Source organism: Trichosurus vulpecula, chromosome 7, assembly GCF_011100635.1.
Source record: "Trichosurus vulpecula isolate mTriVul1 chromosome 7, mTriVul1.pri, whole genome shotgun sequence".
In the NCBI taxonomy this organism is placed as follows: Eukaryota; Metazoa; Chordata; class Mammalia; order Diprotodontia; family Phalangeridae; genus Trichosurus; species Trichosurus vulpecula.
In genome coordinates this window covers 116,311,257-116,337,698 of record NC_050579.1, presented here as the reverse complement: position 1 = coordinate 116,337,698, position 26,442 = coordinate 116,311,257, and the positions used below count along the sequence as shown (strand labels likewise).

The window sequence follows — 26,442 nt, the reverse complement described above, 5'->3', positions numbered from 1 at the left end:
TCACCAACTTCTTGTAAAGAAGGAGGCCAGACAAAGAGAAGCAAAAATATAAGATGATATGATGAAGAGAAATACATGGTCAACAGTCATAACTCTGAATGCAAATGGGATGAACTCACCCACAAAGTAGAATGGAATAGAAAGCAGAATATAACAATATATTGTTTATAAGTTACACATTTGAAACAAAGATTTATGAGGTTAAAAGGAGGGCTAAAAGAGAATTTGTGGTTTTGATAACTCATAGAAGGAAGAGTGACAGTAACAATAGACATAGTAAAAAGAGCTTAAAAGGTTAACTATTATGCTTAAAAGCACCAGAAATAATGAACATACACGCACGCACACACACTTTCTCTCTCTCTCTCTCTCTCTCTCTCACACACACACACACACACACACACACACACTCACTGAATGGAATAGCATCTAAGTACTTAAAGGAAAAGCTAATTGAACAGCGAAGAGAAATAGGAAGCAAAACTATAATAGTTGTGAAACCCACGGTGGCCTTTTTCCTGTCTGGACAAATATAATGAAAGAAAGAGCCAAGTATTGAGGGGTAGATGGATTGGAGTTCATGGTGGGCATGATTTTGAAATATATAGGCTTAGGGGAAAATAGAATAATAAGAGATTATGTGAAAAATTTGGAGATAGTAGTAATATCAAAGTTATGGCAGTCCCTATGTGTAGCAGAGGTAGAGTGGAAGACCAGGTCACAAGAGTTGTAAAGATTGTGGAAATAGGAAGTTAAAGTGTTTGAGGGAACATATGTTGATGTCCCCTAAGATAAAAGGCAGGTATTAGAGGAAAGACCATGAACCAGCCATTAAACTCTTGAGAACAGGGAGAAAGTCCTGGAGGTCAATAGAAAACAGCCACCAGGACTTCATTTGGGTAATAAATGGAATAATAAATCCCTATTAAGGAGAGGTTGATGAATGACAGCTAGGAAATTCTGGAATTAGCAAAGGAAAACATATTCAAGGGGAAGGGGAATGAAGGATATGAGAGAAGCTACAACAATACTGGAAGGAATACCAAGATATAGCATCCTCTGGTGGGAACCAGGTATTGGTACCAGAAGATGAAAGGAGCATAAGAGATAAAATCAAAGTTAAGTTTGATGATGATGATGATGATATGATAGAATGGGAGGGCCAAAGTGAAAGGGCGTGGTAGGTTTGTAATGGGACATTAGGATGGGTAGCATTGAACTTGCTGAAGAGGAACAATTTTGGAATAGGAAGCCAGCAAGGTGTCCTAAAAAGCAATTCTTTCTTTTGGGGGTAGGTTAAAGAACAAGAGGAGTATGGAGACAGTGATAAATAACTATTGTAAGTTAAAATTCACCCCAGAGAGCTTTGATCTCCACTTTTTTCAAAAGGTTACTTGGTATATGATTTCAAAGATATTTTGATGATAACTCCTACTCGGTGGTGTTAGCATTACTTTTAACATAGCTTAAATATAAAATAACCAGTCTATATAATTTTTAACCATTAAATTTAATTTATTTAATATATTTAGTTTTCAGCATTGATTTTCACAAGAATTGGAATTACAAATTTTCTCCCCATTTCTACCCTCCCCCCCACTCCAAGATGGCGTATATTCTGGTTGCCCTGTTCCCCAGTCAGCTCTCCCTTCTGTCACCCCATTCCCCTTCCTTTCTTGTAGTGCAAGATAAATTTCTGCGCCCCATTACCTGTGTATCTTATTTTCTAGTTGCATGCAAAAACTTTTTTTTTGTTTTTGAACATCTGTTTTTAAAACTTTGAGTTCCAAATTCTCTCCCCTCTTCCCTCCACACCCACCCTGCCCAAGAAGGCAAGCAATTCAACATAGGCCACATGCGTATCACAATGTATAACCCTTCCACAATACTCATGTTGTGAAAAACTAACTATATTTTACTCCTTCCTAACCTATCCCGCTTTATCCAGTTTTCTCCCTTGACCCTGTCCCGTTTCGAAAGTGTTTGTTTTTGATTACCTCCTCCCCCATCTGCCCTCCCTTCTATCATCCCCCCTTCTTTATCTTCTTCCTCCTTCTTTCCTGTGGGGTAAGATACCCAATTGAGTGTGTATGGTATTCTCTCCTCAGGTCAAATCTGATGAGAGCAAAATTCACTCATTCCCCCCTCACCTGCCTTCTCTTCTCTTCCTACAGAACTTCTTTTTCTTGCCACTTTTATGTGAGATAATTTACCCCATTCTATCTCTCCCTTTCTCGCTCTCTCAATATATTCCTCTCTCATCCCTTAATTTGATTTTATTTCTTTTAGATATCATCCCTTCATCTTCAACTCACCCTGTGCCCTCTTTCTCTCTCTCTCTCTCTCTCTCTCTCTCTCTCTCTCTCTCTCTCTCTCTCAATATATATATATATATATATATATATATATACACACACACACACACACACATACATATATACATATGTACATACACATATACATATATATATATATATATATATATACACACACGTATATATGCATATTCCCTTCATCTACCCTAATACTGAGGTCTCATGAAGCAAACACATCATCTTTCCACATAGGAATGTAGACAAAACAGTTCAACTTTAGTAAGTCCCTTGTGATTTTTTCTTCTTGTTCTTTTTCTTGATTACCTTTTCATGCTTCTCTTGATTCTTGTGTTTGAAAGTCAAATTTTCTATTCAACTCTGGTCTTTTCACTGAGAAAGCTTGAAAGTCCTCTATTTTATTGAAAGTCCATATTTTGCCTTGGAGCATGATACTCAGTTTTGCTGGGTAGGCGATTCTTGGTTTTAATCCTAGCTCTATTGACCTCCGGAATATCGTATTCCAAGCCCTTCGATCTCTTAATGTAGAAGCTGCTAGATCTTGTGTTATTCTGATTGAGTTTCCACAATACTCAAATTGTTTCTTTCTGGGTGCTTGCAGTATTTTCTCCTTGATCTGGGAGCTCTGGAATTTGGCGACAATATTCCTAGGAGATTTCTTTTTGGGATCTATTTGAGGAGGCGATCGGTGGATTCTTTCAATTTCTGTTTTGCCCTGTGACTCTAGAATATCAGGGCAGTTCTCCTTGATAATTTCTTGAAAGATGATGTCTAGGCTCTTTTTTTGATCATGGCTTTCAGGTAGTCCAATAATTTTTAAATTATCTCTTCTGGATCTATTTTCTAGGTCAGTGGTTTTTCCAATGAGATATTTCACATTGTCTGCCATTTTTTTCATTCCTTTGGTTCTGTTTGATAATATCTTGATTTCTCATAAAGTCACTAGCTTCCACTTGCTCCAATCTCATTTTTCAGGTAGTATTTTCTTCAGTGGTCTTTTGGACCTCCTTTTCCATTTGGCTAATTCTGCCTTTCAAGGCATTCTTCTCCTCATTGGCTTTTTGGAGCTCTTTTGCCATTTGAGTTAGTCTATTTTTTAAGGGGTTGTTTTCTTCACTGTATTTTTCAGTATTTTTTTGGGTCTCCTTTAGCAAGTCATTGACTTGTTTTTCATGGTTTTCTCTCATCCTTCTCATTTCTCTTCCCAATTTTTCCTCTACTTCTCTAACTTGCTTTTCCAAATCCTTTTGGAGCTCTTCCATGGCCTGAGACCAGTTCATGTTTTTCTTGGAAGCTTTTGTTGTAGGCTCTTTGACTTTGTTGACTTCTTCTGGCTGTATGTTTTGGTCTTCTTTGTCACCAAAGAAAGATTCCAAAGCCTGAGACTGAATCTGGGTGCGTTTTTGCTGCCTGGTCATGTTCCCAGCCAACTAACTTGACCCTTGAGTTTTTCAGCGGGGTATGACTGCTTATAGAGTGAAGAGTACTATGTTCCAAGCTTGGCCCGATGCGCTGTTGATTTCAGAGCTATTACAGCCAGCTCTGCCACACTAGCACTCCTCCTTCCCCAAGAATAGCCAACCCGGACTGGACTTAGATCTTCAACAGGCTGTGCACTCCTGCTCTGATCTGCCACCTAATTCCTCCCACCAGGTGGGCCTGGGGCCAGAAGCAACTGCAGCTTTAGTTCTGTAGCTGCCCCACCTCCGCTGCCTCCGGGGTGGTGACTGAACCGCAAACTCTATCCCCCTGTCCCCAGCAGCTTTTCCCACTAACCTTCTCTGTTGTCTTTGGTGTTTGTGGGTTGAGAAGTCTGGTAACTGATGCAGCTCACTGATGCAAGGCGCTAGGGCATGCTCCACCCAGCTCCTGGTCTGGTTGGTCTGCACTGGCCACTCTGGGCTCTGCTCCACTCTGCTCAGCTCCCAGCTCCATGGGGGATAGACCTTATCCAGAGACCATCCAGGCTGTCCTGGGCTGGAGTCCTGCTTCCCTCTGCTATTTTGTGGATTCTGCAATTCTTCTCTGTTGTCTTTGGTGTTTGTGGGTTGAGAAATCTGGCAACTGCCACAGCTCACTGATTCAGGGCGCTAGGGTCCGCTCTGCCCGGCTCCTGGTCTGGTTGGTCCACGTGGCCCACACTGGGTCCGCTCTGCTCTGCTCCCAGTCTGTGCACAAAAGCCTCACCCAGCAACCATCCAGGATGTCCTGGGCTGGAGCCCTGCTTCCCTCTGCTATTTTGTGGATTCTGCAGTTCTAGAATTGGTCCAGAGCCATTTTTTATAGGTTTTTGGAGGGACTTGGCAGGGAGCTCATGCTAGTCCCTGCCTTCCAGTTGCCATCTTGGCTCCGCCCCCCAGTCTATATTTTTAAAGTCTAGTTTTTAAATTTAAAAAATCTGGATTTTAGAAATCTACTTTTTCTTTTTGTGACACAAGTGAAAGATATCTATTAGGTTAGTTTCAATATAACTTTTGGTCCTATTGGACTCTATACTTCAATCAGCCTTTTTGGTATTTTGATATTATTTTATTCCTCAATATTTTTCATAATGGTGAGTAAACTATTGCTTCATTATAAAGGTAACTTTGTTTTATGGTGCTTGAAATTGAACATATTTTTCAGATTATTAAATGTTTTTATAACAACAGCCTCACATCTAATTGAAATTGAATAGGAAAGTATTTAATCCCTTTTCAAATATGCTTCATAATTCAACATCAAATAATATTTATTCATAAAAGCAAACACTTTTACTTGGTGAAATTCAGTAAGTAAAATACGTTTTCCTAAATGATATCTAGCCACAAGTATATTTACCCTGTTTTAGTAATTAATTTACTGTGTACTTAAATGTTCATTTTGGATCTTCATTTTAATTGTGTTTCTTTTGCTAACATAAATTGCTTCTCTATAACACAGGTCTGTACTAAAAAGGTTTCCTTCTTGCTTCATAATTTTAAATTAGCATAGAAATATAGTAGATGGATTTTTTTTCAGTTATTTTACATTGTTTCTAGAGCAGATAAAAAGTTTCCTTATGCTTTATGTAACATATGTTGGAAAAGGTAAATGAATTTTTTTCTCTCTACTAAAGGTGTTAAGGAATATGAAAACTACTTTTAAATTTTAAAATCTTATCCTGGAGAAGATTCCTTCTATTTTTCTGCTCTCTTTGGATACAAAGAAATTTTTTTTTTTTGTAAAGAGGATACTTGTTATAAAACAATAGCCCTACTGCTGAGCACTAATACTATTATACCAAAGTGTTTTATCCTTTCTGTTGTAAATATATTCAAATAAAATATAATATAGTAAAGCCATAGCTATCCATAAATAAGCCTTTTAAAATCTTAATTCTTTCAATTTCTTTTTTAAAATCATTATTTAATATTTTTAGTTTTCAGCATTAATTTTCACAAGAGTTCGAATTACAAAATTTATCCCCGTTTCTACCCTCACCCCCCTCCAAGATGTCATGTATTCTGATTGTCCCTTTCCCTAGTCAATCCTCCCTTCTATCACCCCGCTCCCCCCCATCCCCTTTTCCCTTACTTTGTTGTAGGGCAAGATAGATTTTTATGCCTCATTGCCTGTATATCTTACTACCTAGTTGCATGCAAAAACTTTTTTTTGGAACATCTGCTTTTAAAACTGAGTTTCAAATTCTCTCCCCTCTTCCCTCCCACCCACCCTCCTTAAGAAGGCAAGCAATTCAACATAGACCACATGTGTATCACATTATACAAAACCCTTCCACAATAGTCATGTTGTGAAAGACTAACTATATTTTGCTCCTTCCTGTCCTATCCCACTTTATCCAATTTTCTCCCTTGACCCTGTCCCTTTTCAAAAGTGTTTGCTTTTGATTACCTCCTTCCCTTATCTGCCCTCCCTTCTATCCTCCCCCCCTTTTTTAATCTCCTTCCTCCTTCTTTCCTGTGGGGTAAGATACCTAATTGAGTGTGTATGTTATTCCCTCCTCAGGTGAATTCCATTAAGAGCAAGATTCACTCATTCCCACTCACTTGCTCCCTCTTCCCTCCCAACAAAACTGCTTTTTGTTGCCACTTTTATGCAAGATAATTTACTCCATTCTATCTCTCCCTTTCTCTCTTTCTCAATATATTCCTCTCTCACCCCTTAATTTGATTTTATTTTTGTTAGATATCATCCCTTCATATTCAACTCACACTGTGCCCTCTGTCTATACACATTTTATACACACACACACACACACACACAGACACACACACACACGTATATATATTCCCTTCAGCTACCCTAATACTGAGGTCTCCTGAATTATACACATAGTCTTTCCATGTAGGAATATAGACTAAACAGTTCAACTTTAGTAGGTCCCTTATAATTTCTCTTTCTTGATTACCTTTTCGCGCTTCTCCTTGATTCTTGTGTTTGAAAGTCAAATTTTCTATTCAGCTCTGGTCTTTTCACTGAGAAGGCTTGAAAGTCCTCTATTTTATTGGAAGTCCATATTTTGCCTTGGAGCATGATACTCAGTTTTGCTGGGTAGGTGATTCTTGGTTTTAATCCTAGCTCCATTGACCTCCGGAATATCGTATTCCAAGCCCTTTGTTCCCTTAATGTAGAAACTGCTAGATCCTGTGTTATCCTGATTGTGTTTCCACAATACTCAGATTGTTTCTTTCTGGCTGCGGCAGTGTTTTCTCCTTGATCTCGGAGCTCTGGAATTTGGCAACAATATTCGTAGGAGTTTTCTTTTTGGGCTCTATTTGAGGAGGCGATTGGTGGATTCTTTCAATTTCTATTTTACCCCCTGGCTGTAGAATATCACGGCCCTTTTCCTTGACAATTTCTTGAAAGATGATATCTAGGCCCTTTTTTTGATCATGGCTTTCAGGTAGTCCAATCATTTTTAAGTTAGTATTCATTATACTTCATTTTCTTTTCCATTATTATTAGTGATTTAGAGACTTCTTTTTTTTAATTTAATTTTATTTTAGACTCAAGGGCCAGAACACAAATACAGAATAGAGAAAGGAAACAAAACATCATAAATGTAAATATTGAAACTTAAATACAAAGAAAGAAAAAGCATGTCATGTGCATAGCAGAATGTAAGAGGATTCAAAATATATAATAATAGATTTTCATTTCAGGAAAGCCTATATAATAAATAATACTTGTTGTTTTGAGAATTGTCCATCTTTGCTTCCTTGTGAGTTTTCTTTTGTTCTCTGCTGTGCACTTTTTTACTTTGTTCTTTTTTCTCCTCCCCCCACCTCACACCCTAAGACTACAATAAAGTTTAGGTATGTTTCTCTATAACTACAGATATATCCATATATACATACGTATATAAACATATACTTTCCCAAACACATTCTACTCCTCTATTCCTAATCTTTGTTTTTATATTTGTGCTTATCTCGTTTCCTGTCCCTCCTGATTCCTCTGCTTTACTTGCCTGACTTACCTTGCCCTCCTGTTACTTTCCTACCCCACTCCGAGGATCCTTCCCCTATCCTCCCATTCCCATAAATCTAAACACCCTTCTATACTCCCTTTTACCTATTCCCTCATTCTCCCCTCTAAAAAAAATCCCTCCCTTGTCCTTTCCCACCTCACTATACCCTTACCATTTTAGTTCTTCTAAATTTAGAGTATGTATTGTTCCCTCTTAAACCCATTCCTGATGAAAGTAGGTTACCAGAACTACCAGCCCTCCTCCCCCATCTAAATCCTCTGTATCCTTTCTTCCTCTTACACCTCTTTTATATAAAATAGTTACTCTTTTTAGCTGTTTCTAAATGGTTTTACTTTTTATATTCATATCATAGGTTTATCCCCCTCTTATGTGTTTGACAATTATTAATAAAAATCTTAGACATACATTTTACATTTTATGTTATATAAAAGTTAAATGGTCTGTCCTTATGAATCCCTTATAGTCGTCTTTGGTATGTACCTTATGATTCTCTTGCTTTTTGTGTGTCGTTAAGGTGAGGTTTTTTTTGTTTTTTTAACAAAAGTCTTGAAAGTCTGAGGGTTTGTCAAATGTCCTTTTTTTTTTCATTCAAGATAATACTTAAATTTGAAGGGTATGATATTTTCAGCTGAAGCCCCAGGTCTTTTGCTCTTTGATATATTGTGTTCCAAGACCTGCAGCCCTTTAATGTCTCTGCTGCTAGATCTTGTGTAATTCTAATTGTGGCACCATCATATTTAAAGGATCTTTTTTAAGTGGTGTTTGATGGATTTTTTTCTGTTTCTACTTCCCTGCCTTGTTCTAATGCTTCAGGACAATTTTCTTTAATTATTTCTTGTATTATTTTATCAAGATTCTTTTTTTGATCATAACTTTCAGTTACTCCATTATTTTTTTATTTTCTCTTCTTGATCTATTCTCCAAATCTGTTGTGTTTTTCTTATAAGATATTTTACTTTCTCTATTTTTTCATTATTCGTGTTTTGTTTAATTATTTCTTGATCTCTTATAATTTCACTGGCTTCACTTTGCCCAATTCCAATTTTCAAGGTGTCATGTTCCTCCTTGAGATTCTGGATCTCCTTTTCTAATTGGTTGATTTTCCTTTCATAACCTTCTTGTTTTTCTTGGATTTTGTTTTTGTTTTTCCTCCATCTCTGTCATTTGATTTTTAAAATCTTTTTTAAGAGCTTCTATAAATTCTTTTTGGGCAAGTGACCCTTTGATGTTGCTCTTTGGGGTTTCCTTTACTGCAGTATCCTCCTCTGAAGATGAACTCCGGTCATCTCTATTCCCGTAATAGGTTTCTATGGTTGGATTCTTTCTCCTTTGCCTGTGCATTTTTTTTTGTGGTAATAACTTGATTTTTATAATCACCTCTAGCCCTGGGGATTTGGAGACTTCTTTCATGTTTGTTAATAATTTATTATTCTTTTGAGTACTTCTTAATATCCTTTGGCCACTTATTGCAGGGAAATGACTTTTGGTTTCCTTTGAAGATTCTTGATCAAGTTATCCTCTTTCAGTTTTCCTTATATAATGTATTATGTGCTCTTTATTAGATAAGGTCAAGTATTTGCTCTATTCTTCTTTTAGTTTTTTTTTTCTTCTGTATTATTTGAAACAGAGAAGAGTACTACCCTTCTGTTTCTGTGGTGAATTATTGGTGGAAGAGTGGCCAAAAAAGGTGGCAGAGAATGTAAAGAATCACCAAATTTTTAGACCAATAAAAATTAACCTAGATTTTGGTATTCTAAATGTGAGTCCTTTTTTGTTGTTTTGAAATACTGATCTTTTTCAAGTTTGTAATTAAAATATTTTTAATTTTAAAACTTTTGATGTTATTACAACTTAAATAGACATTTTGATAACTACCGTAAAGATAACTACCACACCTACCTCATAGGGTTATTCTGTCAGCTGTGACTATTCCTTCAAAATGCTTGCCCTCATTGTGATTAAGGTGTGTGGCACACACACGCACACCACACCAACAGAGTTATGAGAGATAGCTAGTTCCCCATCTCTGCAGCCACCTTTAGGAAAATAATCTAGGTGCAGAGAATGCATGATCCCACCGTTTGACTTTTTAAGAAGCATTTCCTTCAAATAGAACAAAATTCCTTTCACCAGCTATCTATATCACACATGATTTTCCATGCATATTAGATGTGTATTCAAATCCCTGTACTCTGTTGTCCCAGTGTTTGGACAAATCACTTAACCTCCCTGAGCTGAGCTTTATCTGCCTCATCTGGAAAATGAAAGAGTTGGTTTAGATACCTTTTAGCTTACTGAAGATACCCTCAGTGTTTCATCTTGGTTTAAAATCTTAACATTACTTTTATGGACTTAGTGTCTTCAAAAACAAAAGTATGTTGTCAGGCTAGTCACTCACTGTTACTCTATAAACAGTAGTAAAAGTTATGAAACTTTTGTGAGTTAAAATTATCTGTTTATCTTAAAATGTCATCTCTGTCAATTTCCAAAAGGTTTACAAAGGACATAAAATACATGTTTTAAAGGTATAGCAACTCCAGTAATCAAACATTGGTTTGCACAATTGAACATTCGTAATATTAATATTCCCATAATTGAGTTAGAAAAATAAGTGTGCTTATTTAATGTAACATTTAACTGTCTAATAATGAATTTTAGATTTAAAATAAATGGAAGTTGAAAGTAAATAGCTGTACTAGTTCTGCCATTGCATTGGAAACATCCAGGAGCAGAACTGGTTCTAATACTGAGTGCAACTAGTTAGTTACCTGACTCTGAGTACCTCACTTTAACCCAGATCTCAAATATATCCTCAAAAAAAATATTGAGAGGTTTAAACTAACAGATCTCTAATATGCCTTCTTAAAGTTAGGTTATCTCATGGCATTATAGAAGCAATTAATTTTCATAAAAATAAAATTGGTTTAGGATTACAAATAATATTGATTTCTGGATACTTTTAAAAATATTTGCCAAGTTATGTCATTATTGTTGGTATTGTAGACAGTGTAATTTGTCCAGATACCAGTTGTCTGTCTTAACTTCTGCATGAACTTTCTCGTGAAATTTTGTATATAAATTGCTTCTTCTTTTAAGTCTTAGCAGTGTATATTTCAAATTATATAAACCTTTTACACTATTGTAAAACAAAATGCCTTTTATGAGTTTTTCAGTAATATTTACCTTAATAAATTAGTGGTTGATTTTTTCTGTAAAAGAAGAAACTCTGAATATGAGTTTAAAGACCTAAATTTAACTCACATGATTACTTTATGACCTTGAATAATTCACTTTATGTGTTTGAGTCTCAGTTCTTTGATCATTTGAGCTGCAGGTAGACTAGATGATTCCATGTTATTCTGACTTGCAGGAAAACCTCCCTAATTCAGGTCCTGCAGACATAATTTGTAATCATTTAAACAGGGCTAGTTTGGAATTTAGGTGTTGGAGTTTAAGAAATTAAAAATGTTTTTGAAGTTTCAGAAGAAATATTTAAGAAAGTAAGTTTTCAGGCACTCTTAAAATATTTTTAGCAGTATATTTGATACATACAAAAATATACTCTCACAAATGCTGATCTGTCCATAAAAGGTATCCTGAAAGACCCTTCTTGGAAGTAAGTATAAGCTATCAGTTCTTGGCACATATATACTTGGAAAAAAAAATCAGTTCTTTAGAAGTAATCTATAGTTCCATTTTTTCAGTGATTTGCTCAGTTATTCTCAGATTTTACTGTATTAAAATCTTTAATACTGATTGATAGAGTTAAGGCCATAGCCACTATGTAACTTTTCCTGCCCTTGTTGCAGTTCCCCCTGCTTGATTGGTCTTTAAACCCATAGCAAATATAAAATCACACAATAAGTGATTCTCAGATACTGTTTTAACTTGAGGATACCTAACTGGAGCAGTTTTTTGTTTAGTTTGTTTGTTTTTGCCTATGAGAGACACAGTAGTAGACTTGAACTTTTGGCAGTTGCTTGAGGCATTCTGTAAATATAAAATACATGTAGATATAAAAATATCTAATCACTCACCGTAAGTAATTAGATGGTTTTAAATACAAGTTTTTAGCTGACTTTTTCCAAGTGCCAGTGATGCTTGAGCTTCTCAGTTAAGTTAGATATCAGCAACTCATTTGCTCACACTTTCCTTAACTAGAATAACTTTTCTTTCCTGAAATTCAAAAGTACTGTTATTCCTAATATTGCTACTAAAGACATCTCCATTGGATCTTTTCAAAAAAAAGTTCATTATAAACTTAGCCTTCTGTTTCTATATCTGTGAGACTTCTCCAGGCCCTTGACAGCTCACAAGCACCTCCTAACTTATTTCACTACCTCCAATCTCTTTATTTTTCCCGATCCATCCTTTGTGCTTCTGACAGATTAATCATCCTGAAACATAGTTTTTGTTGTTTATTCCTTTGTTTAAAAATTTTCAGTAGCTCCCTAATATTGAATGAATAAATGAAAATTCCTCGACCTCACATTTACTTCCACAGTTTTGTATAGCCTTTTTGCCTGCTGTGTACCCACTCCCTGTGCTTCTGCCAAGATGGACTAATGCTGTTGCTTATAAACCTTTGCCATTTCTATGTGAAATCTCCCATCTTATCTCCAGTTATTAATAGTTCTCTGTTCCTCCTGAAATAACCTTGAATTTATTTATCTCTGTACATGTTGAATTTTCAGTACAATACAAGTTCCTCAGAGTAAGGGCCATTTTCATTTTTGTCTTTGTATCCACAATGCCTTTTGCATAGAAGATACTAAGCAAATGTGTGCTCAGTTGAATTGTATCACATGGCCCTGCCCTTCCTCCCAAACCTTGACTTGCCTGAACTCATGAAGTACTTACTGCAGTATTCTTACCCATTTTCCTTCTGTATTTACTACTATATCTTTCTAGACCGAAATCCCTTGGCAGCAATGACTGTATCTTTTATCCCTTTGTAGTCTCATTATTTGGCATACTGCCATATGTATAGCACATGTGCAAAACATGTTTCTGTTAATGATATGTTGGTTTTCACAGGTTCTTTGGGTAATATTTTTATTTACTTAAACTGTATAGATATATATAGATACTTGTCTCCCCATTTAGAACTTAAGCTCCTTGTTAATAGGAATTATTTCATTCTTTGTCTTTGTATCCTCAGCTTCTGGTACATAGTAGGTACTTAATAAGTGTTTGTTGTTTGACTTACTTGATAAGTTCCTACTTAAATCCATAGTGAATCAAAATATTGGTTTTAGTTCTTAATTCTATTCAAATTTGAATTATCATGCAAAAATTTTTGCAATTTATTTCAAACTCAGTGAAATAGATAAATTGAGCTATTATTTAGAACATTTTTGCCCTGTTGTTTTGATTTGCTTAGCTATTGCTTATGTTATTTTTACTTTCCTTTAAAGGTCGTTTATATGCAATGCAAACTGGAATGAAAATTGACAGTAAGACTCCTGAATGCCGAAAATTTTTATCAAAGCTTATGGATCAGCTGGAAGCTGTAAGTAACAAATTAGTAATTCATTTCATAATTAATGTTTCAAAATGTTAGAATAAAATCTTGGAATTTTAGTTAGTTGTCATGTTTCATTTGCCTCACTGTAGTCAACAGTTCCAGTACATAATAGTATTATTGGAAAAGCATACATTTTAAAATATTGCGCTCTTAGGAAAATATGCTGTTGTATAAAACCAGATAGGAACAAGACATCATTGCCCCGATCCATCACGTTCTAAGCATACCCACGCCAATGAACAGGATCTTTTTTTTTTAATTTAATTTATTTAATATATTTAGTTTTCAGCATTGATTTTCACAAGAGTTTGAATTACAAATTTTCTCCCCATTTCTACCCTCCCCCCCACTCCAAGATGGTGTATATTCTGGTTGCCCCGTTCCCCAGTCAACCCTCTCATCTGTCACCCACTCCCCTCCTGTTTTCCCTTCTCTTGTAGGGCAAGATAGATTTTTATGCCCCATTGCCTGTGTATCTTATTTCCTAGTTGCATGCAAAAACTTTTTTTGTTGTTGTTTTTGAACGTCTGTTTTTAAAACTTTGAGTTCCAAATTCTCTCTCCTCTTCCCTCCCCACCCACCCTCCCAAAGAAGGCAAGCAATTCAACACAGGCCACATGTGTATCATTATGTAAAACTCTTCCACAATACTCATGTTGTGAAAGATGAACTATGTTTTGCTCCTTCCTAACCTATCCCCCTTTATCCAATTTTCTCCCTAGACCCTGCCCCTTTTCAAAAGTGTTTGCTTTTTATTGCCTCCTCCCCTCTGCCTGCCCTCCCTTCTCTCATCCCCCCTTTTTTATCTTCTTCCTCCTTCTTTCCTGTGGGGTAAGATACCCAATTGAGTGTATATGGTATTCCTGCCTCAGGTCCAGTCCGATGAGAGCAAGATTCACTCATTCCTCCTCACCTGCCCCATCTTCCCTTCCAAAAGAACTGCTTTTTCTTGCCACTTTTATGTGAGATAATTTACCCCATTCTATCTCTCCCTTTCTCCCTCTCTCAATATATTCTTCTCTTATCCCTTAATTTGATTTCTTTTTTCGATATCATCCCTTCATATTCAACTCACCCTGGGCCCTCTGTCTCTATATACACACACACACACACACACACACACACACACACATATACACAAACACATACACTTACCTATATACATACATAGACACACACATACGTATATATATGCATACACATATATATGCATATTCCTTTCAGCTACTATGATACTGAGGTCTCATGAATCACACACATCATCTTTCCATGTATGAATGTAAACAAAACAGTTCAACTTTAGTAAGTCCCTTATGATTTCTCTTTCTTGTTTACCTTTTCATGCTTCTCTTGACTCTTGTGTTTAAAAGTCAAATTTTCTATTCAACTCTGGTCTTTTCACTGAGAAAGCTTGAAAGTCCTCTATTTTATTGAAAGTCCATATTTTGCCTTGGAGCATGATACTCAGTTTTGCTGGGTAGGTGATTCTTGGTTTTAATCCTAGCTCCATTGACCTCCGGAATATTGTATTCCAAGCCCTTTGGTCCCTTAATGTGGAAGCTGATAGATCCTGTGTTATCCTGATTGTTTTTCCACTATACTCAATTTGTTTCTTTCTGGCTGCTTGCAGTATTTTCTCCTTGATCTGGGAGCTTTGGAATTTGGCAACAATATTCCTAGGAGTTTTCTTTGGGGATCTTTTTGAGGAGGCGATCTGTGGATTCTTTCAATTTCTATTTTGCCCTGTGACTCTAGAATATCAGGGCAGTTCTCCTTGATAATTTCTTGAAAGATGATGTCTAGGCTCTTTTTTTTGATCATGGCTTTCAGGTAGTCCAATAATTTTTAATTTATCTCTCCTTGATCTGTTTTCCAGGTCATTGGTTTTTCCAATGAGATATTTCACATTGTCTTCCATTTTTCATTCTTTTGGTTCTGTTTTATAATATCTTGATTTCTCATAAAGTCACTAGCTTCCACTTGCTCCAATCTCATTTTTCAGGTAGTATTTTCTTCAGTGGTCTTTTGGACCTCCTTTTCCATTTGGGTAATTCTGCCTTTCAAAACATTCTTCTCCCCATTGGCTTTTTGGAGCTCTTTTGCCATTTGAGTTAGTCTATTAAGGTGTTGTTTTCTTCAGTGTATTTTTCAGTATTTTTTTGCATCTCCTTTAGCAAGTCATTGACTTGTTTTTCATGGTTTTCTCGCATCCTTCTCATTTCTTGTCCCCATTTTTCCTCTACTTCTCTAACTTGCTTTTCCAACTCCTTTTTGAGCTCTTCTATGGTCTGAGTTCATGTTTTTCTTCGAGTCTTTTGATGTAGGCTCTTTAAATTTGTTGACTTCTTCTGGCTATATGTTTTGATCTTCTTTGTCACCAAAGAAACATTCCAAAGTCTGACACTGAATCTGAGTGCGTTTTCACTACCTGGCCATGTTCCCAGCCAACTTCTTGACCCTTAATTTTTTTTGTTGGGGTATGACTACTTGTAGAGCAAAGAGTGCTTTGTTCCAAGCTTGAGGGGATGCACCGTTGATTTCAAAGCTATTTCTGTATAGCCAGCTCTGCCACACCAGCACTCCTCCTTCCCCAAGAACAGCCAACCCAGACCTGATGCAAATCTTCAGCAGGCTCTGTACTCCTGCTCTGATCTGCCACTTAATTCCTCCCACCAGGTGGGCCTGGGGCCAGAAGCAACTGCAGCTGTAGTTCTGTAGCTGCCCCACCCCCGCTGCCCCTGGGGCAGTGGCCAAACCGGGAACTCTGCCCCCTGCAGCTTTTCCCACTAACCTTCTCTGTTGTCTTTGGTGTTTGTGGGTTAAGAAGTCTGGTAACTGCCACAGCTCACTGATTTAGGGCGCTAGGGCCTCTTCCGCCTGGCTCCTGGTGTGGTTGGTCCTGCTGCCGCCCACGCTGAGCTCCACCCTCTTCCGCTCTGTGTATGATAGACCTCATCCAGCAACCATCCAGGCTGTCCTGGGCTGGATCCCTGCTTCCCTCTGCTATTTTGTGGATTGTGTAGTTCTAGAATTTGTTCAGAGCCATTTTTTATAGGTTTTTGGAGGGCCCTGGCAGGGAGCTCCTGGAAGTCCCTGCTTTCCAGCCGCCATCTTGGCTCCACCAGGACCTTTTAAAGTATTGAAAAAATAAATTGAATCAACAGACATTTGTTGAGTAATTTCTCTGTACCAGGCACTATACTACGTGCTAGGAAGTACAAAGATGACAAATGATACAGTCCATTACCTTGCTCTAGAATATTTGAAAGCGTTCTCTTTTATATATTTTTGAAAGTAGATTATCTCATATGGTATTTTCTTTGTAAATTAAGTTCTCATTTTTTCAAGTTTTTTTTTTACACATGTAAGGTAGTCTAAGATATTACTTTAGAATAACTTGATCCGTTTTGAAAAACTTATACTTTTATCATCCTAAATTAAGGTGAAATATAGTTTTAAAAATTACTTTCTCTCCAGTTTTAAATTTTTGATCTAGTTGTTACTGGCTGATGGTGTAACAGGTTGTACAGACCCAGAATATGCAAAATAAAGTAATTAATAGTACTTAAAGGTTAAGGGCTGTGTCATTTTTCATTTTTGCAGGCCCCAGCATTTAGCATAGATCCTGACCCATTCTCCACAAGGTCTCCTCTCAGTGGGGCCTAGACTGGAAACAGATGAGTAGTCTAGGACATAATACTGTTTCTAGGGCTCTTGAGTATAGGGTCCTGGGGTATCTCCACTGAGGTCTTAGTGGAAGTGCTAAGCTGGTTGAGGCTATGTTGGTCATTTGACCTGCCTGGCACCTGCCAGCTCCTTTCTCCATGATAAAGTGCCTTGCTACTGTAAATTTATTTTAATTGGTAGAAGAAAACAAGGACTACAGAAGCAGGGGAAACAAACAAATGGGGCAATTTTGTCTACTTTGTTAAATTGTACATTTGCATATTAGATATTTTAAAGTCTCTCACAAGTTCACCATATCTTCTACAATTTTGTTTTTCTTTTTACATTGGAATCTTTGTGTTTGTTGACAGGTCCATAGGGGGTGGGGGGAGAGAATTTTGTTTTTTAATTTGTAAAACTGAAGAGAAAATGAAATGTCAATTTAAAGACAGCTAGATAATGAGCAAATAGGGAAAGTTTATTCTTTTGACAAAGTAAAGGCCAATTTATGTTATAATGCTTGTTTACATTATATTAAAACTTTAAGTTTGCTATATTCTTGATGAGATTCAGGGTACTTATGTTTCTGCCAGGCTTTCTATGTTATATAGATGACTAGCTTACAGTACTGCATACTCCCTCTAAAAAAACAGCAGTCTAGAATTCAAAGCTTCCTTGAAAAATCTTTTGGCAGTATAGAAACTGTAAGCTAGTGTCTTGTGGTTATTTTTGTTTTTGTTCTACCAAAAACCCTAGATTTCCTTAAATCCAAACCCGCTATTTAGGAGCTATAAATCCACCTGTTTAACCGTAACTGTATCATTTGCTTTGCTGACTTTATTAGGAAACCTGAAGCTTTTTATACTCTTAACATCTTTGAAAAGAAGCCCTTAAATCAGCATAGTACTCAGATCATTTATGCTTTTAAATCTTTAGATTGCTTTTTTAAAATAGTCAAAATAGGGGCACCTTTTTCATTAAATTGTTGATGTTTTTATAAAGCACCGCACAAAGTACTTTACATGGGGAAAATGAATAGATGCACAAAACTACAGTTACTTAATGTATATATTGCATAAACTAAAAATGTTGTCTATTTAAGATTCTAAGTTTTGTTCTTTTCTGGTTAATTTAAGAAACAGTCTTTTTGTATTATATACCAGTAATATTTAATGAAAATTCTTTTGTATATCAATGATATGCCTCTATTTACTTTATCACCAAAATTAAAAGCTTTTTTATAGGGGAAAAAAGTTAAAATGTTTAAATGAATTTGTTATTCTTGGAAAAAATAATATATCTATTTTAGACACTACTTAATACATTGTTTGATAATCCAGTACTGTTTTAAAGTAACTGCTGGGTGCTATATATGCAAATATTTTTCTTTCCATATTTATTTTTAGATCTAATCACTAAAGCAGTCACTTTAAGGGACCCCCAAAAAGAAATATTTCTGATTTCATTTCAGCTTAAAAAACAATTGGGTGACAACGAAGCTATTACTCAAGAAATAGTTGGTTGTGCCCATGTGGAGAGTTATGCTTTGAAAATGTTCCTTTATGCGGACAATGAAGATCGTGCTGGGAGATTTCACAAGTAAGCAAAAAATAAGAAAACATGGTTTTACTAGTTTGTATTTTATTTGGAGACTTAATTTTTTACTTTTTAAAGGCAAGTATATCTCCCATACATTTAATTAATTTTATTTTTAGTTCCCAACTAACTATTTTCCTAATTTTTAAGATTTAACATTTTTTGCAGCAAATTGTATATGGACCTTAAAGTAAGAACACTTGTATAGTACTTTGTGGTTTGCAAAGTGCTTTACAAATATTATCTCATTTTATCCTCACATCAGCTCTGGGAGGTAGGTGCTCTTCTATTCCTGTTTTACAGATGGGGTAAGTGAGACAGACAGAAGTTAAATGGCTTGCCAAGGGTCACATAGCTAGTAAGTATCTGTAGCAGGATTTAAACTCAGGTCTTTTAGACTCCAGGTCTAGCTTTATATCCACTGTACCACCTAGCTACAAAATCATCTGAAAAAAATATATAATGGTGGTTCTTGTTGGGGCTATGTCGCTATAGCCTTTTGTTCACAGATCATCCTGTAATTAGTAATTTTTCCATAATAAAAATCTCTGGTTTTTTTTACTTTTATAAAGATTGTTGATGAATTATGTTAGAAAAATCCCTCAGAAAAGTATTCCAAATGATTAAATGTTTTTTGCTGAGATACCTTATTGCCGCAGGTTGCATTCTACAAACATAACTAACAGAATGTTTGTTATAATAAGGTTATCTATAAAAGTATGTTGTCCCTTGAGTCCCAGATTATAAAAAGTTGCTATATATTCCCCAGATTGATTCCCTCACCCCTAAAATATAATTATATGTAATTTTGAATTGCTTCTTAGATTTATTTTTTTTTTTAATTTTTGCTTTCCTAATGTATGTTTTTAACTCTGCATTTACTATACCCAGCTAAAAACAGAACAAATGTTTTTCTCTTGCAGAAACATGATCAAGTCCTTCTATACTGCAAGTCTTCTGATAGATGTCTTAACAGTATTTGGAGAACTCACTGATGAAGTGAGTGTACATTGTTTTTGAATGCTTTTTAAAAACTAGATGTTTGTCAGTGGTGGGTTTTTTTATCAGTCATATCTATTTTTATTTATTCATGTTGTACTTTATTCGTAGTTTAATATTTCATTATATTGAATAGTTAAACAATTAGATAATTGACAGTAACTATAGATACCATTCACTACATAGCATTAAGTAATTACCATATTCTTAAGTTGTATGCTTTTTGGAGGGGAAGGCTTTCTTTCTTGAAGTGCATTAGTCCCAATTTTCGCTTATGTCTGAAAGTATTAAGTCAGCTATTTTAAGATGTTCTATTTCAGCCGTTGCAATAAGGTACATGCTTTTGCATTCACCGCAGAGGGAGGAAGAAATAAATCCAAAGAAAGACACACACAGAACTATTAGTAGGTAGGCAGGACCTACCTTATGAATAGGTTGTATTCCAGAAGGTCATTTGTAAATCAGTTGTTTAGACACGTTTTGTGATTTCCCCCAAACAAGCAAACAGTGTTGTTTTTGTTGAGCCATTTTGTTAAAGGTAGGATATATGGGCTCAAGACTACAGAGAAGTGAGGCTGGTGTCTCCCGCTTATCCAAACCTCAGTAACAGTTTTACATCCTGGGTCCACAAACCCGAGATCTGTTTGTTTATGTTTTAAGGGCCCCCAGGACTGACCCTCATGTTACCTTTCAATTGCTAACATTTGGTAGCTCCAACAACTTTCTCTTTTACTAGACTACTTTGGAAGAGGATTTGGTCTAACTGCTTCCCACCTTCTCTTTTATCCCAGAAATAAGCATATGACTTCTTTGAAGTTTCCATGCTAACAGTATGGAATCAGAAAAGATAAAAATAATAACTGAGAGGAAACTTGGAAAATTTTAAATGATTAGGAATTTAGTTATCCCAGTTACCATGCCCTCTTTTTTTCTACTAATAACTTGTAGGGAAAAATACAAGCAAAAGGAATAACATTGGTGGGCCTTTGCATATATAAATATAAATCTGCGTTTCACAATCTAACCCAGACACTTTTTAAAATAACTTTACATGTTGAAGAAGAAAAATACTCTGGACATTTTATTACAGGTGCTAAGGTTTTGACCCTAGAGTGAGGCAAAAGACAGAAGCTCTGTATATAGGTGAAGGGAAGAGACAGTAGAATGGGGTCCCTGCCAAGACATTCACAGTAATTAGGTGGAAGAAGCAGCTATCTCGAAGCTTCCCCTTCCCCTTTTTCTCTTCCACATCCACATCTCTGCTGTTCAACCTGTTATCACAGACAGACATACACTACTCTCCACAGTGACCCTGGAAAGGTGAGAAGCAGGACTCATGTTGGGACTAAACAAGTGTTCAAGACAGCACCTACAGCAAGGCAAGAGAAGGAGTGACTTGGTCCCAAGCAGTGGGATGTTCAGGAGGGTCCTTGCAGCCATTCACTCACAGGTTGGATATATTGTAGAGGGGATTCTTTTTCAAGTATGTGTTACAGTTAATGACCTCTTGAGATCCCTTTTAACTCAGTTTTTGTAATTCTGGAAGTACCCATAGTTGGGTGTAAAAGGGTCATGGTCTGTCTGTAAGTAGATGTTTGAGAATACAGCATGTTAGAACTAGAAGAAATCTTCTTGTCTAATGCAGCCCTTTCATCGAACTGAAGAGAATGTTGAGACCCCAAGAAGTGAAGTGATTTCCTTAAGTTCACACAGCTAGCTAGTACTAGAACTCAGGCTTCTTGACTCCCAGAGCAGAATTCTGTCCCTATAACACTATTAACTCTCCTGCTTCTGCCACTTTTCAAAGATGACTGTCATAATAATATTAATAAAACATAAATTCCCACTGAATTCATTTTAGAAGTACCTTACTTGATCTGTGTGATCAGTATCACAATTTGATATGTGAATTACTGTTTTTTTCTGGCCTTCTTCCTTATACATTTAATTTCCATCCATTCATTTTTAACTACTAATGCAATGCAGTTGGAGCCATAAAGTATAGTTGTTTTAATTTATTGCTTTATTTACACAGCTGAAGCACTCAGCAAGTAATAGGAAACACTGATGTTACTGCCTGTGTGTTATAAAAGTTGTTTTTCAGACAAATTAGGATGATTTTTTTTTTTTTGCATACATTTTGTTTGTGGGGCTTGGTGTGTATTCCATCATTTCCAAGATGTTTTTATATTCGATCTCTTGAGTTCTGAGGGGCAGTATTGTATAGTGCATAGAGGGCCAGCCTTGCAACCAGGGAGAACTGTGCAGCCATGGACAAGACAATGCCCTAGACAATTCTGTGACTCCTAAGTTATAGGTAACATGTCATTTTACATCAAGCAATGGATAATCATGTTTTGATCATAGGATCACTGATGAAAGTACTGGTCTGGGCTTTAGAAATATGTACACATATACATATACACAACAATGCTTAGCATAGCACTTTTCACGTAATAAGAGCTGAATAAATGCCTTATTCATTCAGTTATTCATATATAGTTTGTAGAAAAAGCATAGATATTACTGACATATCTGGGTTGTCAAAAATAATAGAACAAAATCTGAATAGCTCTAGTGGACCATTGTTGTATAATGGAAAGAACACAGGACTGGAAGTTGGGCAGCCTAGATTCCTGTCCAGGCTCTGCCATTTTAGCTATCCACATGACCTTAGCCGAGTTATTTAACCTCTCTGAGACGCAGTCTCCTTTTTTGTCGTATGAGTGAGTTGAATTAAATGATTTCCAATATCCTTTTTACCTCTAGGGTTCTATGAATTTTTCTGTAATCAAATTGAGCCAGCTAGAAGGCAGATCAGTGTGTCAGAAATCTGCACTTTGTTTATTTTTACAGCTTTTACATATACATGTATATGTATATATAGATATATATCGATATTGATATAGACACATAAACCAGAAAGTTAAGCATCAGCTGGCATCTGCCCCTTCCACAGGAGGATTAAGGTTTCCTTGTTTTCAGTGACACTAATACAGAAATAGCTTGAAGTTTTGATTTGCTAGGAATGCTATGCTATAACTACAGGATGTGTTACAAACAAACAAATGACATCCTGTCTCACAAGGCTGTCAAAAGAATTAAGTACTTTGAAATCCATGGATAAAATCTGATCACTTCAGAGCATTGAAAAGACTAGATTGACTCATTCCCTCCTCTCCCTTCCCATTTCTAATCCAGCCCCATCCTGTACTTTGGAACTACTAGCAGGGGCAGAGACAGGAGTGGGAATGCTTGGAAAAGAGATTTCAGGTATGCAGATTTTCCATACTCTTCTGTATTTGTAGTTCCAGACCAGTTGCAGTGCTCCGTATTGGGTCATTGAGAGAGAGTGCCAGGGCACTGTTTTCTTCATCTTTTGCATCCTGGCTACACCATAGCTCTTTGTGTCTCTGTTTCTTAGGACTGAAACTTCTTTTAAAAGTTATTAATGCTATTCATGTTCCTGTTTCTGTGTATAAGAACAATGCTAAAATAGTATCCTAAATCTGAGAAAAAAATCATTATAGATGATTCATGTTTCTCATCACTTATGCTAATTTTAAAATTTAACATTTTTACTATTAAATGTAAGACTTTTTCAGATATGAATTTTTTCCCTTATGCTATAGTTATTACCTAAAATTTATTGATTAGCTCATGATAGTCTTTTGGAATATGGTGCCTTGATTATGTGGTAGTCGATATCTAGCACCATCAGCTGGGCAGAATGACTTAGGAATCTGGAAATTAACAAAAAAAAATTTTTAACATTAACAGCAGCAAAAGTCAAGAAGTAGAGATGCTTTTTTTTTTTAACTATCTATGGGCAGCATAAGTTTTACTTAATATTGTATATACTTTGATCCATACCTCATACATTAGGCTAACATAATCACTCCCATGAAAAGACAGAAGTCCTGAATTCATTTCTGTCATAGTCATTTCCTGAACCTCTGTCCCCTTCCCCCTCTCTCATCATATAACCCAAGTTCTGAAGATCTACTTATTCCCACTATCTGAATTATTATTAATCAGTGTATATGATTGTTATAAAACTACTCCTTTCTTCTTCTCTCCTCAGTGAGCCTTCCTTTGCACCAAAGGGGAAAAAACATTAAGCAAAACCCACATATCAATTTCATCTAAAAACATATGCAATATTTAACACCCACACTTTTCACCTTTCCAATGAAAGGCATTCTTGAAAATATTTCCTACCTTGGCTTGGCTTCAACCTTAGTCCCATGTTGTTGAATGTTTATATTATCTAGATGAAAGCATATATGGCATGCTAAAGATCGTGAGCTCCAGAATTCCTGTAATTTGTGTTGTATATTGACCTAAAGTCTTAGAGAATATGTTATTAACAATTTCATGCAGGAATTGGTCCAAGTTAATAAAATCAAACTTTTACCAGAATGAGAATCTATCTTCTGTAATGGATTATATTACCTCTATACTAAAAATGTCCCATTCTGTTTTCAACAGAAACTTCTTAAATCCCAGTTTTTGGTTGCCTACAGGATATCACCTAAAATTAAATGTTAAAAGCTGACTTTATTATCTTTCCCTTTTTGCTCCCAATCCCCTTCAGTTGCCTCTCCTTTCTGATTTCTCTAGTTCTATCAGTTATACAGGCATTCTTCTAGTCTCCCAGGAAAGAAACTTCAAAAATCTTTGACATTTCTCATTCTTCTGTTCTTTTTATGCAGTCTGTCACCAAACCTTTTCGTTTGTTTCTTTTGAAATATCTCAGTTTTATCCCTGCTTTCCATCCTCGATACCACTAGCACCTTTATCTCAGGATTCCCTGTTTATCCAGCCTTATTTCTTCTGATTTCCTTCACCATAAATGCCTACCATATACTTCTTTTAGGTGGTCTTTTCTGATCCATATACATGCTGCGTTCCTTCCCATCAACATGTCTTTGCTTTTGCTTTCCCCTAAAGTATGTACTCCCTTCTTCAAGACTTTATAAATACAAGTCTTTCTTCAATACTCATCTCAAGTCCTACCACCTCTGGTGAGTCTTCCAGCCTGTAATAACATTTCCCATCCTTGGATTCCTATGTACTTGGGGACCTATCCATAAAGTCTAACACTAAATCTCTGTGGGCTTGCAAAGTTCTTAATTGTTTGTGTTTGGGGATCTAGATTATAATGAGCCATTGAGTCATACCACTAACTCCTTGAGGGCAGTGATAATACTTGATACTGCTTCTCTGTATTCATAAACCCCTAGCACAAAGTTGAGTGTATAAGTGCTCAAAAACTGTTGATTGATATTTCAGAAATTTTTAGCTTTTCACCTTTCTGTAGATGGTGAAGATGTCCAAGGTAGTTTAAACAGAACTTCTTTCATAACTTCTGCAGTTTTATAGATTGCATTTACTCAGAAAGTTTGGTTTGGTAAATTGCCTGAATTTTCTGCTTCAGTTTCATCTTATTACTCATAGATGTACCAAATTAAATAATACCTATCTTTTCTTACTCTTCAGTTGTTTTAGAGTACTTAGCAGGCCAGACCTTTTTTGATATTCCCCAACTCTCTAGCTCCTGCTTTAAACATTGGCACTGACCCTCTAACTTAATTATATTAGTTCTCAGAGCTCCTAATGAACCTTTCTTCTTAAAAAATGTATAACAAATTCTACATGTGACTTTCAGAACTTTCTATCCTTTCTGTGCTTCCTTTTGAATTTATTTTTGTTCTCTTTTGTGCATTTTAAAAAATTGTTCCAATTACACTTGGCAAGTAGAGGGATCGCTATTGCTGGTCTACCACCTCCTCTACTATTTAGGAGGGGGAAGGGAGGAAAGGAAGGAAGGAAAGAAATCTTAGTAACACATGTAATATTCTACATCACAGATTCTTCGGAGAAATGATTGGCCATTAAATATATTAAGTCTTTCAGGGTTGTTTTTCCTTACATTGTTCCTATCCTTTTTGTAAATTATTCTCCTGGTTCTGTTTGCTTAATTCTCCATTAATTCCTACTACCCAGTATTCTTTGAAATCATATTTTTCATCATTTCTTATTGTACAGTTCTTTTTCATTCATATGCCGAAATTTGTTTAACTATTCCCCAGTTGTCTGTGAGGCAATTTAAGGCACCTTCTTAGATTCCAGTGTTTTTTTTTTTCTTTTTTGCCTTTGATCCCTCCTCCAGGATCAAGAAGTTTGTTCTGCCTATAACTGTTCTGTCCTATATGTTATCCATCATCATCATCCCCTTCACATTTCCCTAAGTTTGATGTATTTCTACACCAAACTGGTTGTGTCTATGTGTATTCAACTCTCTTTTGTCCATTTCAAATAATAGTGAGGTTTATCTGATGCCTTTTTCCTTTCCCTCCATTTTTGTTTATTCTTCTCAAGTACACCAGTTATGAGAAACAAGTTCTACCCCTATTTTTCCTCCTTTCTATGCTGCAGCATTCCTTTTACCCCTCTTTTCTTTTCCTACTTCAAACCCTCAGAAAAGAATCAATTGGGCCCCTAGACCTTTGTTTTTCTTATTTAATTCCCTTAATGTTTTTAAGGTTCTGAAGGGTCACTTGTTTCTTCTCTCCATTTAGAATGTTAAGACTATATCATCAGAGATCAAATAAATATACCTTTCTGGGTTTCTCTAGACTCCTGTGTTTGTTTTTAAACATTGTTTCAGCCCTGATTTTTTTTTTCACCAGAAATTCATGAAAGTACTCTTCAATTAAGTCCCTTCTTTACCATAAGAAGGTAATCATTTTCCAGGGTAAGCTAGTCTTGGTCATAAGCCTATGTCTTTTGAAACATTGTATTCCAAATTAAAAAAAAAACAACAACAAATAATTTTTTTTTAA

General features: G+C 36.0%; 1 protein-coding gene across 2 annotated transcripts in view; it reads left to right on the top strand.

Moving 5' to 3' along the window:
* The window catches only part of VTA1 (vesicle trafficking 1), a 99,739-nt gene that overhangs the window by 16,918 nt on the left and 56,379 nt on the right, over positions 1-26,442 (top strand). For both annotated transcript variants that reach the window (XM_036769250.1, XM_036769251.1), the window contains exons 2-4: positions 13,224-13,318; positions 18,471-18,598; positions 19,519-19,594. In XM_036769250.1, coding sequence (XP_036625145.1) covers positions 13,224-13,318; positions 18,471-18,598; positions 19,519-19,594 — 299 coding nt within the window. The remainder of the gene's footprint in view (positions 1-13,223; positions 13,319-18,470; positions 18,599-19,518; positions 19,595-26,442) is intronic.